Genomic DNA, 14283 nt, shown 5'->3' with positions numbered 1-14283 from the left:
TCCAGGGTGTAATTACAAAGCTAATAAAATGTTTTCTTGCCTTTAAATAATATTTTTCATCAAATCAAAATAATAAAATAAAGGCTAAGAAGGCCCAACAGCAGAAAATCCAGTACTGTAATATGGGTGAGAATGGCGAAAATAGGTTAACTTTCGATAACCCATTTCCCTCATCAACGTCAAGGTTAAAACTTCCTTCCCGAGAAACCTTGACAGTGACGTTCCTCTGCGTTCTGTGGCGTTGATAGCGTGTGTAAATGCCGCCATTTGAAATACAAAGTGGAATGTTTTGACGTGACATTCTGTTGCGTCAAGTATGAATCATCCTTAATGGAAGAAATATTCAAGTCGTTATGTGTCACAAAAACGAAGCAAAATAATAAAATAAAGACTAAGATGACAAGAAAGCACAAGCGTTGCAAAATCGATTTGACTTCCGATGTTAACAGACGACGACACCGTCTCCGCCGTCAACAACAAAACTTTCATGTAGAGAAACCTTGACTGTCCTTCACTCCGTTGATAGCTTGTTCGAATGACGTCATTTGAAACATTTTGTGGGATGTTTCGGCGTTCCTTCCCGTCAAGTATTAGTCGACCTGACTAAAAATCGGAAACAAAGATTAGATTCGAAAGGCATGGTTTGGATGCACATCGCCCGGATCAGGTTGGCTACACTTGTCACGACGATGTCATGTTTGTACATCACAAAATATAAATGCAAGTTTTGGCGAGCGAAGATTGGAGTAAGACTTAAAATAAAACTGCCAATAACGACCTCATGTGATGACTATTAATTATTACCTCTGCTCAAACAACGTTATTTCTAGACTCAAACAATGTACATATACAAACAGTTGTATGCTTCACTAATGAGAACGAAAGACATTATTGGAGGTGTAACACATCGAGTTACATTTGTTGCTGCGTACTTATGTTATGAGTTTTATACCCCATGTATGATAATTCCCCTTTTAACTTTAATTATTAAAAATGTTCATGTAGATAACTTGAGACGAGCGCACCTTTCAGTTTCTCTCCTCGTTTACGGTATATATTATGAGAGCAAGAGTTTCCAATAAAGTATTTGTAGTGCATAGATTTTTCAAATTCGAAATCGTATTAATGACGTAGATAAAATTGCCAGGACAGTGCGAAATAATATCACATTTTTCCCTAAAAGGAATATAAGCATGCGAATTTTCTTGTCTCGGTTCAGAGATTATTCCGTGCTGAGAAACAATTTTTAGTTTTGAATTAAATTTTGGTTGCGCATGGTTTCGTAAGTAATTACAATCGTACATCATTTTCCCCTTGATACACGTGGAAAAATCTGATTCGATGTTTACGCTGTCTTTCCTGAGTAAATATAACCAACACGAGTGACGAATACACACGCCTCAGGTTTTGCTGTTGAACCAATGTGAAAATTTCTGTTTGTAACTTGTTCGTAGTCAGTATTCCATTATGAGGTTATGTGTCGTGTTTGCTGTGCTGTTTTTCGTCGAAGCCGTCATCGGACAATTTGCAACCGTGCGAATGAAGAAGGTTGTAGTGAAAGATGACGAAGAAGACGATGATTTTGTAGCTACTGAAGAATGGCAAACAGTGAAAAAAGGTATCAAACTCTTATTTCTCTCTCGTAAGAATTATTAAAGTGACTGTATTTTGATATCAGCCACAACTTGCAGAAAATATTCCGTTCAAAATACGAATCACACCGTTATGCTAAGATGATGTCTTCTAAGAATTCACGCGACTAGGCAACAAACAATATAAGCAATACAAACAGAAAGATCCACGATAATGCATTTCAATTAGACCGCTTACTGCTCTCATGACAAGTGCCGAAGTCCGTATTTGAGTACTACTATGTACAAATAAAGCTTCCCAGTCTTTGAAGGCTCTCCTGCATGATGGGATTGACGAAACACGTTTGTGAATGAATGAATGAAAAGTGAATGCTGATAATCATTTTCCTTGTAATAACTTTTGATGGATTGTCTGACACGCGTAACAAATGACATTTTTTTCGCTTCCTCATTGTAGCCTTTGTATATTAAAATTTTTAATATCTTCACACACTACTGTATAATATTACAGTTTCAGGCCTATAGCATATTGAAGCCAGATATTTTTCCTCCCACCGATTCACGGAGGGAGCTATGAAATTCAGTGTATCGATTTCTTCTAAATATATTAGTTGCTAAATGAATTCTCTCTGTATTGTGACTACCTGTTTCACTTGTAATTTTAATTCCATTATACCGTATCTGTACAGATCAGTTTGCATAATGAGGTGACAAATGGGTCACAATCGTATCCTATTTATGGGTGTATTTTAAACGGTCAAACCTATTGTAGCAGAAGTTATCAGTGCAAAATACTTGCAACCTATTATTTTTATGCCAAAACAATGTCCTATGCGTTGTGCAGACAGTTTTTTAAGCCTTGTAAAGAGATTTATATGACAGGGCCTATACTGTCCTATACTGTTGGATAGATTTTGTCAACAAGCAGTAAAATCTTTATATATAAATGATCAGCTATTCTTAAATATGGTTGTTTTAAAATCAATATTTAGTAGAAATCATACTGTTATAACTCTGTGGGTCTCTAAATTGAACATGAGGTACTTTGTAACACTCGAGTGCACATTGTGGAAGGATTTCAGTGATTTCTGTATGTTTACTAACCCTCTATTACTAAACCCATGTAACAATACCAGAGAAGGAAAGTTGCTACTCACCATATAGCGGAGATACTGAGTCTCAATAGGCACAAATAGTTTCGGCTCTCTGAGACTGCAGACATGTATGCAAGTTGCATTTGCGTGAGTGTGTGTGTGAGTGGTATATGTGTGTCTACTGCTGACAAAGGCCTTAATGGCCGAAAGCTATGAGTGTATGAATATTTTTATTGTGCCTATTGCGACTCAGCATCTCTGCTATATAGTGAGTAGCAACTTTCCTTCTCTGTTATTGTTACATTCCATCCTGGACTTTCCATTGTTTGATTTAGACCCACGTAAGATTTACGAATACAGTTAGTACCAATTCGCAGTTCTCAGCAATCTGGTATTGTCAGTATAGAGTATAAAACAGAACATTTTGTACATATTTTGTGTGTGAAACACCACTGCAGGCCTTACAATTGTAATTAGCTAGTACATGAACTATAAATTAGGACTTTATTTGAATAATGTATCGAGTAGTAAAATTGACGATGATTTTGGAACAATGTAATATTTTCCCCTCTGTAGGCCTAGTGTTCTAGAGCAAAGGTGAATGCTAGGATGATTTCTTCGAGAGAGCATGGTAGATTTCTTTCATCACCTTTCCTAAATCTGAGCTAGTGCTCTGTGTCGAATGGCCTTTTTGTCAACGGTATGTAACACCTTAATCTTCCTTCATTTTTTTCATTAGCTGCAATTGGAAAAAAAATGGGACTGTGTACAAGAGTATCTTCTTCATTGGGGTAATTTTTATGTGTAATATGGACAAATGGAATAAAATTTTTCAAAATTATCTGAGGATGAGCTCAGAGATTAGAAATAAGACTAATCATGGCCATAGTTGCATCATATCTGCAAATAACATTGGCAAGGCTTGTTTTGCCTCTTTAGTATCTGTTGCATTACGCATACTGGAATAAATTAAGTTATCTGCTGTGGCAGTTGTCAGAAAAGAAAATATCCTCACAACTTCTCCATTTGAAATTTCACTCAAAAGATTTCTGATTGACATTAAACACAGCATTGATCCAAGGACTGCTGCAGGATAACACCACTGGTAATGTAAATGGGAGGACTGTAAATGATCAGTCCCAGGTAGTAGACTTGTTTAATAATCATTTCTTAAATGTAGTAGGAAATATAGGGACAGACACTTCAAGAAGAAAAATCAAAAGAGTATACTGAACAAACATATCATACATATGGCCATCTCACCCACTTCTCCTTCTGAAAGTAAGAAAATTATATATTCTCTCAAAAATAAAAGCTCATCTAGATTTGATGGGTTTTCCAACGAAGTACTAAAGACTTGGCACCACATAATAAACAATGTTTTTTCTGAAATATGTAATGCATCATTATCTTAGGGCATTTTTCCAGAGACATTGAAATGTGCTAATGTTTAAGCAGTCTACAAAAAAAGGTGATAGGAGAGATCATCATTAACTACCAACCGGTTTCACTACTGACATCATTAGCCAAAACTTTGTGATGGTCATGTATTTTTGCCACCTGTGCAACAATAATATCCCCAGTAAACCATAGTTTGGACTGCAGAAGAGTTGCTCAACTAAGCATGCCAGTTACACACTACCTCACCAAATTTGATCTATGATCATGTATGTAATAATAATAATAATAATAATAGTAAGAGAGTTACCTCATGAGTGTTTGTGAGAACAGCACAGAAAAGGACATGCGCACAAACTGAAAATATGCCCCCAGACTAAAATGTTGCTGGAGTCCCATCTGCACAGGGCATCCATATGCATGTTAAGAGCATCAGCAAAGTATTGGGCAAGTTGTAATGACAGGCACTAAGCATCGCTGGGAGTGGGTGGAGGGTGGGGCTGCAGTGCAGTAACAGCAAAAAATCATAAAATAATAATGAACAAATTAACAAACAAATGCAAACCACATTACAATAAAAATGCAAGTATACATAGTTCAGGATGTATAAGATCAAAAACTGTGAGTGGAGTTATAAACAGAAAGGCTCGTAGTCACAAGTGCAGTACAATAAAACTAAAATTCAGAAAAGCACTAATAAAAGAAAAAAATTGGCAGTAAATATAAAGCTAAAATGAAACAAAAAAATTTAAATGAAGTACAATAAAATACATATGGTGAAAAACAGAGACCTTGGTCTTAAATAACAAGTTGAATTAAAAAGTCATTAACTCTTTAAAAATGGTAAAATACAATCGTGGAAGACTTTATGAATATTTAACAATTTCAGTCTCTTCGAGACCATTGGGTCTCTTCCCTTTGGGAACATGACGTAAAACCATTAGGTTTCTAAGGGTGAGTTGTTGTTGGCGACTGGATATGGGACGTTCAGCAAAGACAAATTACATTTAACATGCCCCTTTGAAGTGATTAAGCAAATCCGTTGTGCTAAGAAACTATGCTATGTGATCGAAAGTATCCGGACACCTGGCTGAAAATGACTCACAAGTTTGTGGTACTCTCCATCAGTAATGCTGAAATTAAATGTGGTGTTGGCTCACCCTAGCCTTGATGACAGCTTCCACTCTCACAGGCATACATTCAATCAGATACTGGAAGGTTTCTTGAGGAATGGCAACCCATTCTTCATGGAGTGCTACACTTAGGATAGGAGTCAATGTCAGTAGGTGAGACCCGGCACGAAGTTGCTGTTTCAAAACATCCCAAAGGTGTTCTGTAGGATCCAGGAGTCTGTGCAGGCCAGTCCATTACAGGGGTGTCATTGTCATGTAACCATTCTGCCACAAGCCATGCATCATGAACAGGTGCTCGATCATGTTGGAAGATGCACTCACCATCCCCGAATTGGTCTTCAACAGTGGGAAGCAAGAAGGTGCTTAATACACCAGTGTAGCCTGTTCTGTGATAGTGCCATGCAAAACGACAAGGGGTGCAAGCCCCCTCCATGAAAAACACGACCACACCATAACATCATTGCCTCCGAATTTTACTGCTAGCACTACACACGCTGGCAGATAACGTTCACTGGGTATTCACCATACCCACACCCTGCCATCGGATCGCCACATTGTGTACCGTGATTCGTTACTCCACAAAACGTTTTTCCACTGCTCAGTCATCCAGTGTTTACATTCCTTACACCAAATGAGGTGTCGTTTTGCATTTACTGGCGTGATATGTGGCTTATGAGCAGCCACTCGACCATGAAATCCAAGTTTTCTCACCTCCTGCCTAACTGTCATGTACTTACAGTGGATCCTGATGCTGTTTGGAATTCCTGTGTGTTGGTCTGGATATATGTCTGCCTATTACACATTATGGCGCTCTTTAATTGTCAGCAGTCTCTGTCTGTCACCAGATGAGGTCGGCCTGTACTCTTTTGTGCTGTACGTGTCCCTGATGTGGAATCAAACGCTCCCTTCCCTACAGCCTAGGTATTCGTGGTAAACGTATCTGCTCCAGTGATGAATCCCTCAACAATTACACCAATAACCTGACCAGTGCTTTCCTCTCCCACAATTATCCTGCAGACCTTGTCCACAAATAGATCTCCCGAGCAATATATTCCTCCCCGTCCAACAACAATGTTCCTATCTCCAGACCACACAGAAGCATCCCCCGTGTCACCCAGTATTATCCTGGCCTCGAATACATCAACAAATTACTCCACCAGGGATATGACTTTCTCAAGTCAATCCCTGAAATGAGATCATCCCTTGACAAAATTCTCCCCACACCACCCAGAGTTGCCTTTCGTCGCCCCCCAAACCTCCGTAACATCCTTGTTAAACCCTACAATATTCCCAGACTACCTTCTCTACCCAGCGGTTCCTACCCCTGTAACCAACCCCGCTGCAAAACCTGCCCCCCCCACAACCACCTACTCCAGCCCCGCTACTGGTAAAACGTACACAATTCAAGGCAGGGCCACATGTGAAACAACACATGTCATTTATCAGCTGACATGCCTGCACTGCACAGCCTTTTACATCGGTATGACAACAACTAAACTGGCTGAGCGCATGAACGGACACAGACGAACTGTCCGCCTAGGAGATGTCCATTACCCAGTAGCAGAGCATGCCCTCCAGCATAATTCTAGGGACCTAGGAACCTGCTACACCGTATGTGCCATTTGGTTTCTCCCACCCAACACCAGTCCCTCGGAACTGCGGAGATGGGAACTTGCACTCCAACACATCCTTTCATCCCGCCATCCCCCTGGACTGAACCTACGTTTAACAATCTCACTCCCATTTACTCTTCAGTCTTCTCCTCTTTCCCTTTCCTCTTTAGCCATTCACGCATCTTTTCATCCTACATAGTTGTGTTTATCTTTATACTATATACCTCTTTACTTCTGTATGCATTCTTTTTGGTTTGAAGCTGGCACAGTACTTACAGTAGAATATCTTTGGCTTCCCTCTGACAACCATGCCTCCATCCTTGCTACCCTCGCTGTTTTCATTTCCCTGTTGCTTCATAACCTGGGTTGTGAGTAACTGAATCCACTTTCCCTTCTTCCCTTTCTTTCCCCTTTCTCCTCCCTGATGAAGGAACAAAGTTCCGAAAGCTAGGAACATAAATTTTCTGCTCTGTTTTGTGTATCTATCGGCTGTACTGAGCTGAGGTAAGTACTGGCCAACCCCTCTATCTCTTTGTTAGTATTTTTTGAATTGTTTCACAAATATGACGAGGAAATGCCAGACAGTATTACCTTCAAACAGTGGGTCACAACTGACAGGGCAGAAATGATAACGCTGGTTAAATCTCTGGAAGAGTACTTAGAATCTTTAATTGATAACTTACACAAACTCAGAAGTCACCACTATGTTTCTAAAATCCAAAGTAATTTTTTAAAGGACAAAAAAGCACAACTTCATGAAACTGAATGCATAGAGCTAGCTGATTTTGCATTTGTGATTCAGGATGCAATACAAGGGTAGCACTGGGTCAATGACCAGGCAACAGTGCATCCATGTATTCTCTACTTTAAAAATGAGAAAGATGAAGTTCTTCAGTTTGCATTCTAAGCGACTACTTGGAGCACAACACTTTGGCTGTACATGTGTTTCAAAAGTATGTAATAAATTACATAAAAGAAAATTTTCCCAAGGTTGAGAAGCGGATACACTTTTCAAATGGAAGTGGTAGTCAGTATAAGAACAAAAATAATTTTTCAAATCTGTGTAACCACAAAGTAGACTTTGGGTTGGAGGCTGAATAGCCCTTTTTTGCATCTTGCCATGGTAAAAATGCATGTGATGGAGTAGGAGGTACAACAAAATGTGAAGTACCGTAACTAAAGCCAGCCTACAAAGACCAACCACAGACCAAATTCTCAAAGTACAGGACATGTATGTCTTTTTCAAGTAGAATATTAAAGGCATTACCTATTTTCCTATCAAGAAAGAAGAATTAGTTCTGCATATGAAATTAACACTTCAAACCAGATTTGTAAACTGTTTAGCAATAAAAACGACAAGGCATTTCCACAAATTCTTTATCATTGCAGAAAACTTAGTTTGATGCTGTGTAACATCAGAAACCAAAATTTACGAGGTTCATTGTGTCAGTAAAATTACATCTCTGTCTTTAACTTTGAATGACATAGTGGCATGTGTGTATGATGGACAGTGGTGGCTTGCAGAGATTGAAAGAATGAGTTTGGAAAACAATGATGTTTTTGTGCATTTTTACCACCCTGCTGGCTCAAGAACATCATTCAAGAAATCTACTAGTGACAACGTTTGGATACCAATGAAAAATGTTTTAAGGAAACTTTAAGTGCTTGAACTTATCACAGCAACTGGGAGGTCGTATTCTGTACCACAGAAGCTGTCTTAACATTCACCACCAGGCTTAGGGACAGTCGCATCTCAAAGGATGTTAATTGAAAATATTGATTTTAAGTATGTCAAAAGAATATAAATGTTAATTTCAGCGATGTTTCCACTTTTTGTATATAATTCAGTACCTTACTTCAATAATAACTAATTATATTCCGCCAATATCACACATGAATAGGCAACAGCCCAGATCAGTTGTAGACTAATGCGAATTATCTCCTCATTTTCAAAAAATCATATCTTTGTTCACAGTCAAGATATCAATGTTGAAATTTTTACAGTACGTTGCTATCATATAGGTGTACACACTGTCCAAAAACCATATTTTTATATTCAGTTCCACCTGAGATAGCTAATCCCAAACTTCCAAAAAAATGAAAATTTCAAATTTCAAAAATTCATAAAAAATTAAGGAAACATTTGTAAGTTCTGTATGAGGCTAGTAGTGTATGATATATAACTATAGGAAAAAAGATAGTGTCTCATAAATCACTCCTTGTTTGTTAATTTTGGACCTAAAAAGTGGATTTTGGAAAATTTGGATACCAAACTTTGGAGGTCATTTTGACTGGTTATTTTTTAATTTAGGGTAGTTTGTGTAATAGACAGTGTTGTAGAGGACACTTTTCTAAAAGCGATCATGTCAATTGCAATGTTGTAACTTAACCCAGTGCGGAGATATTCATATTTTTGCTAACGTCTCTAAACTGAAACAGTCGCACGTTTAAAAACAAAAATGGTCACTATTCAGTAAAGGTGAAAGATAAAATTTTTTAAAAACTGTTTTGAACTTCTCTATTATAGGGTAACCACATATAAAAAAATTCAAATATTTAAAAATGGTCAAGCAACCAACTTAATTTTTATTGGACCACTTCATTTGGATTGACCCTTCTTTATTTTTTTTACAGTTTGTGAACTTGAAGTTTCAGTTTTAGTGACCTGATTTTGACATTATATGTAAGATTTTTGCAGGTGTGATTGATGTGCATCTTCTGCAGTTTTTGACACGTACCTTCATGGATGTTTACAAAAAGCTTGTTCTGCTGTTTGCATTTAGGGAGGAGAGAGAAAATCCATAGAAGAGGAGTATGTTTCAGCATAGATTAATTTTGTTATAGTGAAAACTTCATGGAGATCGTCATGAGACTGTGTAGTTTCATTAAAAGGGGTGCTGTGCATCATGAAGTCTCCTGTTAAAATTCTGAGGGCATTCGTTTAAAGAAGTCAGGCAGTGTATTATTTCCTTCCACATACAACTCATTAAATGACAACAATGGAAATAGATAGATTGTCCAGAGGCTTGCAGACAGTCCCTCATGCCATTTGTGACTGGAACAAAAAGAAAAGGAAAACTATAGCTGCTTTCAAAGTACCCTCCTTCACACATAGTAATGTGACTTGTAGAGTGCAGACATAGTGCTAAACAAGAATTGTGGTCTTCATATCTGACATTTGTGAACAAATAACTACTATCAGAGAAATCAGAGTTTATCAGCTTATTACAGAGATGATGATGATTTCAATGAGAATCACTCATACAGCAGGAGGACGTAGGTCAAGTGTTAACTTGGTATGTGGAATAGTTTTTTATGTGTAAAGCTTTTTAACATAATCACAATATTATGAAAAGGATAGATAGATAGTCGCCATATAGTGGGGATATTGAGTTGCAGATAGGTACAACAAAAAGACTGTCAAACAAGTAAGCTTTTGGCCAAAAAGGCCTTCTTCTGAATTAGACAAGACATACACATACACAAGTGTTCACAGCCCCCCCCCCTCCACACACACACACACACACACACACACACACACACACACACACACACACACGACCTCTGCCTGTGGCTGCCAAGGCCAGACTGTGATTAGCTGTGCTTGATGGGAGAAGCAGTCTGGGTGGTGGGTGTGAGGAGGAGGCTGGCTGGGGTGGGGAGGGAGAGGGATAGCGGGGTAAAGGTGGGGGACATTAAAATGCAGTTTGTGGGAGCATACAGGGTCAAGATGGAGAGAGGAGAGAAGGTAGGGCAGCTAAGTGCAGTCAGGAGGCTAGACAGAGGGCAAGTGGGAGAGGGGGGTGGGGGGGGGGAGCAGTAGAAAAGGAAAGAAATAAAGACTGTGGGTGTGTTGGTGGAATAGAGGGTTGTGTAGTGCTGGGGTGGGGAAAGGTAGGTGGATGAAGGACAGTGACTATGAAGATTGAGGCCAGGAGGGTTACGGGAATGTAGGATGTATTGCAGGGAGAGTTCCCACCTGCAATTCAAAAAATCTGGTATTGGTAGGATTGGTCCAGAGGGCACAGCAGTGAAGCAGTCATTAAAATGAAGAATGTTGTGTTGGGCATATGATGAATAGCAGTCTATCCTTTTCATAATATAATATTATCATTATTCCACCCTGGATTTTCCATTTTTCTAAAGTAATCATTTTTTTTATTTTTCAGATAATTAGTGTTTTTTTTAAGATGGGTAAATTCTTATACTGTGCTGTCACAAAATGTTTTACTTTGTTTGCTTAATCACCATCATCATCCAAAATAAGGAGCCTGCCCTTTCTTTCATTTTCAACAGTTGGGAAATGGGCAACTAATTCAAACAATGGAAAAATCCGGGATAGAACATTGCAATAGTGTGTGTGTGTGTGTGTGTGTGTGTGTGTGTGTGTGTGTGTGTGTGTGTGTGTGTGTGTGTGTGTAGCTTTAATTGTGAGAGTCTTTTTGTTGTACCTATCTGCGACTCAGCATCTCTGCTATATGGTGTGTAGCAACTTTCCTTCACATAATATTGCATGTAATTCAAACATAGCCATACTTTTCTTGAAGGAGGATTGGCAGTAGTAGGTCCCAAAAGTGGAACTCTATATGAGTAGTAGCAGCAGCAGCAGCAAAAACAACAGCAACAGTTGTTTTCATCTTTGACTTACTTTTACGAGATAATTGGACAAGGGGTATTGTGTTAAAACTTCATATTTTATAGGCACATCCTTCCAGATCTAGTTTGACGAGGATAGGCCAGTCATCTGCCATGGCCTTGTAGTGGGAACTATCCTATGCATAATATGATTTGGACAGTCAACAATTATAGGCATTCATTCACTCACACATCACGTTTCTTGAAGTCCATCATCCTTTTACTTGCCAGTGTTTCCTGAATTCTGTGAGTTGACTACATGCTTTTTATCAGTGTCCAGAGCAGCAAAGTAGTGGGAATGTCTTGGCTAAAGCTAGCAGACTTGCAGTTGTTTCTCTTTGAACCTGCTGCATGGGGTAGCCGCATGGTCTGAGGCGCCTTGGTACGGCTACCCCCCGTCGGAGGTTTGAGTCCTCCCTCGGGCATGGGTGTGTGTGTTGTCCTTAGTGTAAGTTATTTTAGGTTAGATTAAGTAGTGTGTAAGCCTAGGGACTGATGACATCGGCAGTTTTGTCCCATAGTCCTTACCACAAATTTCCAAATTTTTCTTTAAACCTCTTGCCGAGTTTGGCAGGTTTGTGTGCAGTCCAGTCACCTACCATATTCCTAACCTTGGTGCTGCCAATTACAGCTCTTAAATGCTCTAATTCTGAAAATAACTCACTACCTGGCACATTTATATTTGTATTTCTAGTGAGAAGGCATTGTCCATTCTCAGATCATAAAATACATGCTATGGTTCAATCATACCATGTATAAACCACATTTTTTGTTTGAAAACATCATTTATATATGTTATGATTGAACCATGGTCTGTATTTTGTGATCTGGCGATTGCCAAAATTGGTCATTTCATTGTAACAGTGATTGTGCTGGATGGTAAGTTATTTTAAAAACAGTCACTCACTGTGTTCTTCGGCTCAACAGAAATGTCATCCTTTCCAAAATATTTAATTCTGCCTGTGCTAACATGAAAAACCGCATAGTCTCCACACTCTCAACCATTTCTAGTCTGCAGCTTTGATTCTAACTGATTACTTTTAAAAAGACTGCACTACATTCTATGCATAGTTTTGTCACTGAGGATGACACTTGAGCCAATTATTTCATGCTGTAAGTCAAACAGCAATCATAGCAGTGGTGGAAGTGGGTGAATCTGAGCCAAAACACATCAAGTTGAATTCATTTCCTGGAATGCTTTAGATCAGTATTGTCTGGGTTCTATAAGTGATTTCTTATTTATCTTCACCTTGCAAGAGGTATAACTGTTGAATACTATGAAAACTACAGGAGAAGAGACCTGGAGTATAAGTATGGGCCCACAAAATTTTCTCCACTTTATTTATATATATTTATGCACACTTACATTATTTTTTTAAATTAATGCCCTTCATCGTAACAACCCAATTGCAGTAAAGTGTCCTACTCAAATTTCACTCAGCCTTATTATTTACAATATGGGACATTGAATATTTCAATGATTTTGCTTGATTAGAGACAGGAAATAGTAGAATTCCATTCTTCTTCTGTGACATACATCTAAATTTTTGTGCTTACTCCACAAGCCATCATAGGGTGTGTGTGGAAGAGGGTACTTGTACCACTGTTAGTCATTCCCTTTCCTGTTCTATTTACAAATGGAGCAGTGAGAAGCAATTGTCAGTACATTTCCGTAAGAGCCCTGCAAGCAGCAGCAGACCACTAACACTATTCAAACATTACAGGAATGTTTTTCTTACCCAAATGCACTAACTTACGTTTTTCAACATTGAGAGCAAGCTGCCACTCATTGCACCAAGTAGAAATTCTATCCAAGTCATCCTGTTTTCTCCTACAGTCCCCTTACGACAGCAGTTTCTCATACTCTACAATGTCATTGGCAAAGAGTTGCAAATTGCTGCTCACTCTGTCAGGCAGTTTATATAAAGAGAGAATGGTCCTATCACACTTCCCTGGGGCCCTCCTGACAATACCTCTCTCTCTCTGAGGAACACTTGCTGTCCAGGACAACATACTGTGCTCTATTACTTAACAACTTTTCGAGCCACTCACTTATCTGAGAACATATTCTGTATGCTGAGACCTTAATTGACAGTCTTGAGTGTGACACTGACAAACACTTTCTGGAAATTTGTTAATATGGACTCTATACCTGTTCCCATTCGTATATAGTTCACGAGATATCATTCGAGAAAAATGCAAGTTGAGTTTCACACAAACAATGCTTTCAAAATTAAATTTGTGAATAGAAATTTTTCTGTGTCAAAGAAGGCACAGATTATTATTATTATTATTATTATTATTATTATTAGATTCAAACTTAGGACATTCTCAAGAATTCTGCAGCAAACCAATGTTAATCTTTTACCCTTCTTATGGGAGTCCTCTGTACTTTTTTCCAGTCATTTAAGACTTTGCTGGGTGAGGTATTTATTGTAAACGTGAGCTAAGTAAAAAGTACTTCCTGTTAAACCAAATTGAGACCCTATCTGGGACCTGACAACTTATTTATTTTTTTAACCCTCTTAGTGATTGTACATTTTCTAGCCTGTGGCAAGATCTAACATGTGATGGTGGAAGTTGCGTGCATTGTGAATTGATTTTCTTTAGAGTGCGATTAATGGTCACTTTAAACTTTGCCCATAATTCCTCTACATCCATCATATTGAAACTAAGTGATGTTCTTTCATTGTCTAAGTAGGATGCTAACAACTGTTTATTTGCTCTTTTCAGCATAAAAACTCTCCTTGCTTTCATGACAGACATATCAACTTTCTTAACCGTCACGGTCGTGATGACATTGTGTTTGCTAATCCCT

General features: G+C 38.5%; 1 protein-coding gene across 1 annotated transcript in view; it reads left to right on the top strand.

Annotated features, from left to right (window-relative positions):
* The first annotated feature begins 749 nt into the window (after nt 1-749).
* Nucleotides 750-14283, top strand: part of LOC124788218 (nucleotide exchange factor SIL1) — a 112260-nt gene continuing 98726 nt past the window's right edge. Inside the window, exon 1 of the mRNA XM_047255398.1 lies at nt 750-1618. Within this exon, the coding sequence (XP_047111354.1) occupies nt 1468-1618 (151 nt within the window). The 5' untranslated portion in view covers nt 750-1467. The remainder of the gene's footprint in view (nt 1619-14283) is intronic.

Source organism: Schistocerca piceifrons, chromosome 3, assembly GCF_021461385.2.
Source record: "Schistocerca piceifrons isolate TAMUIC-IGC-003096 chromosome 3, iqSchPice1.1, whole genome shotgun sequence".
NCBI classification, from domain to species: Eukaryota; Metazoa; Arthropoda; class Insecta; order Orthoptera; family Acrididae; genus Schistocerca; species Schistocerca piceifrons.
This window is presented reverse-complemented; position numbering and strand designations above follow the sequence as displayed.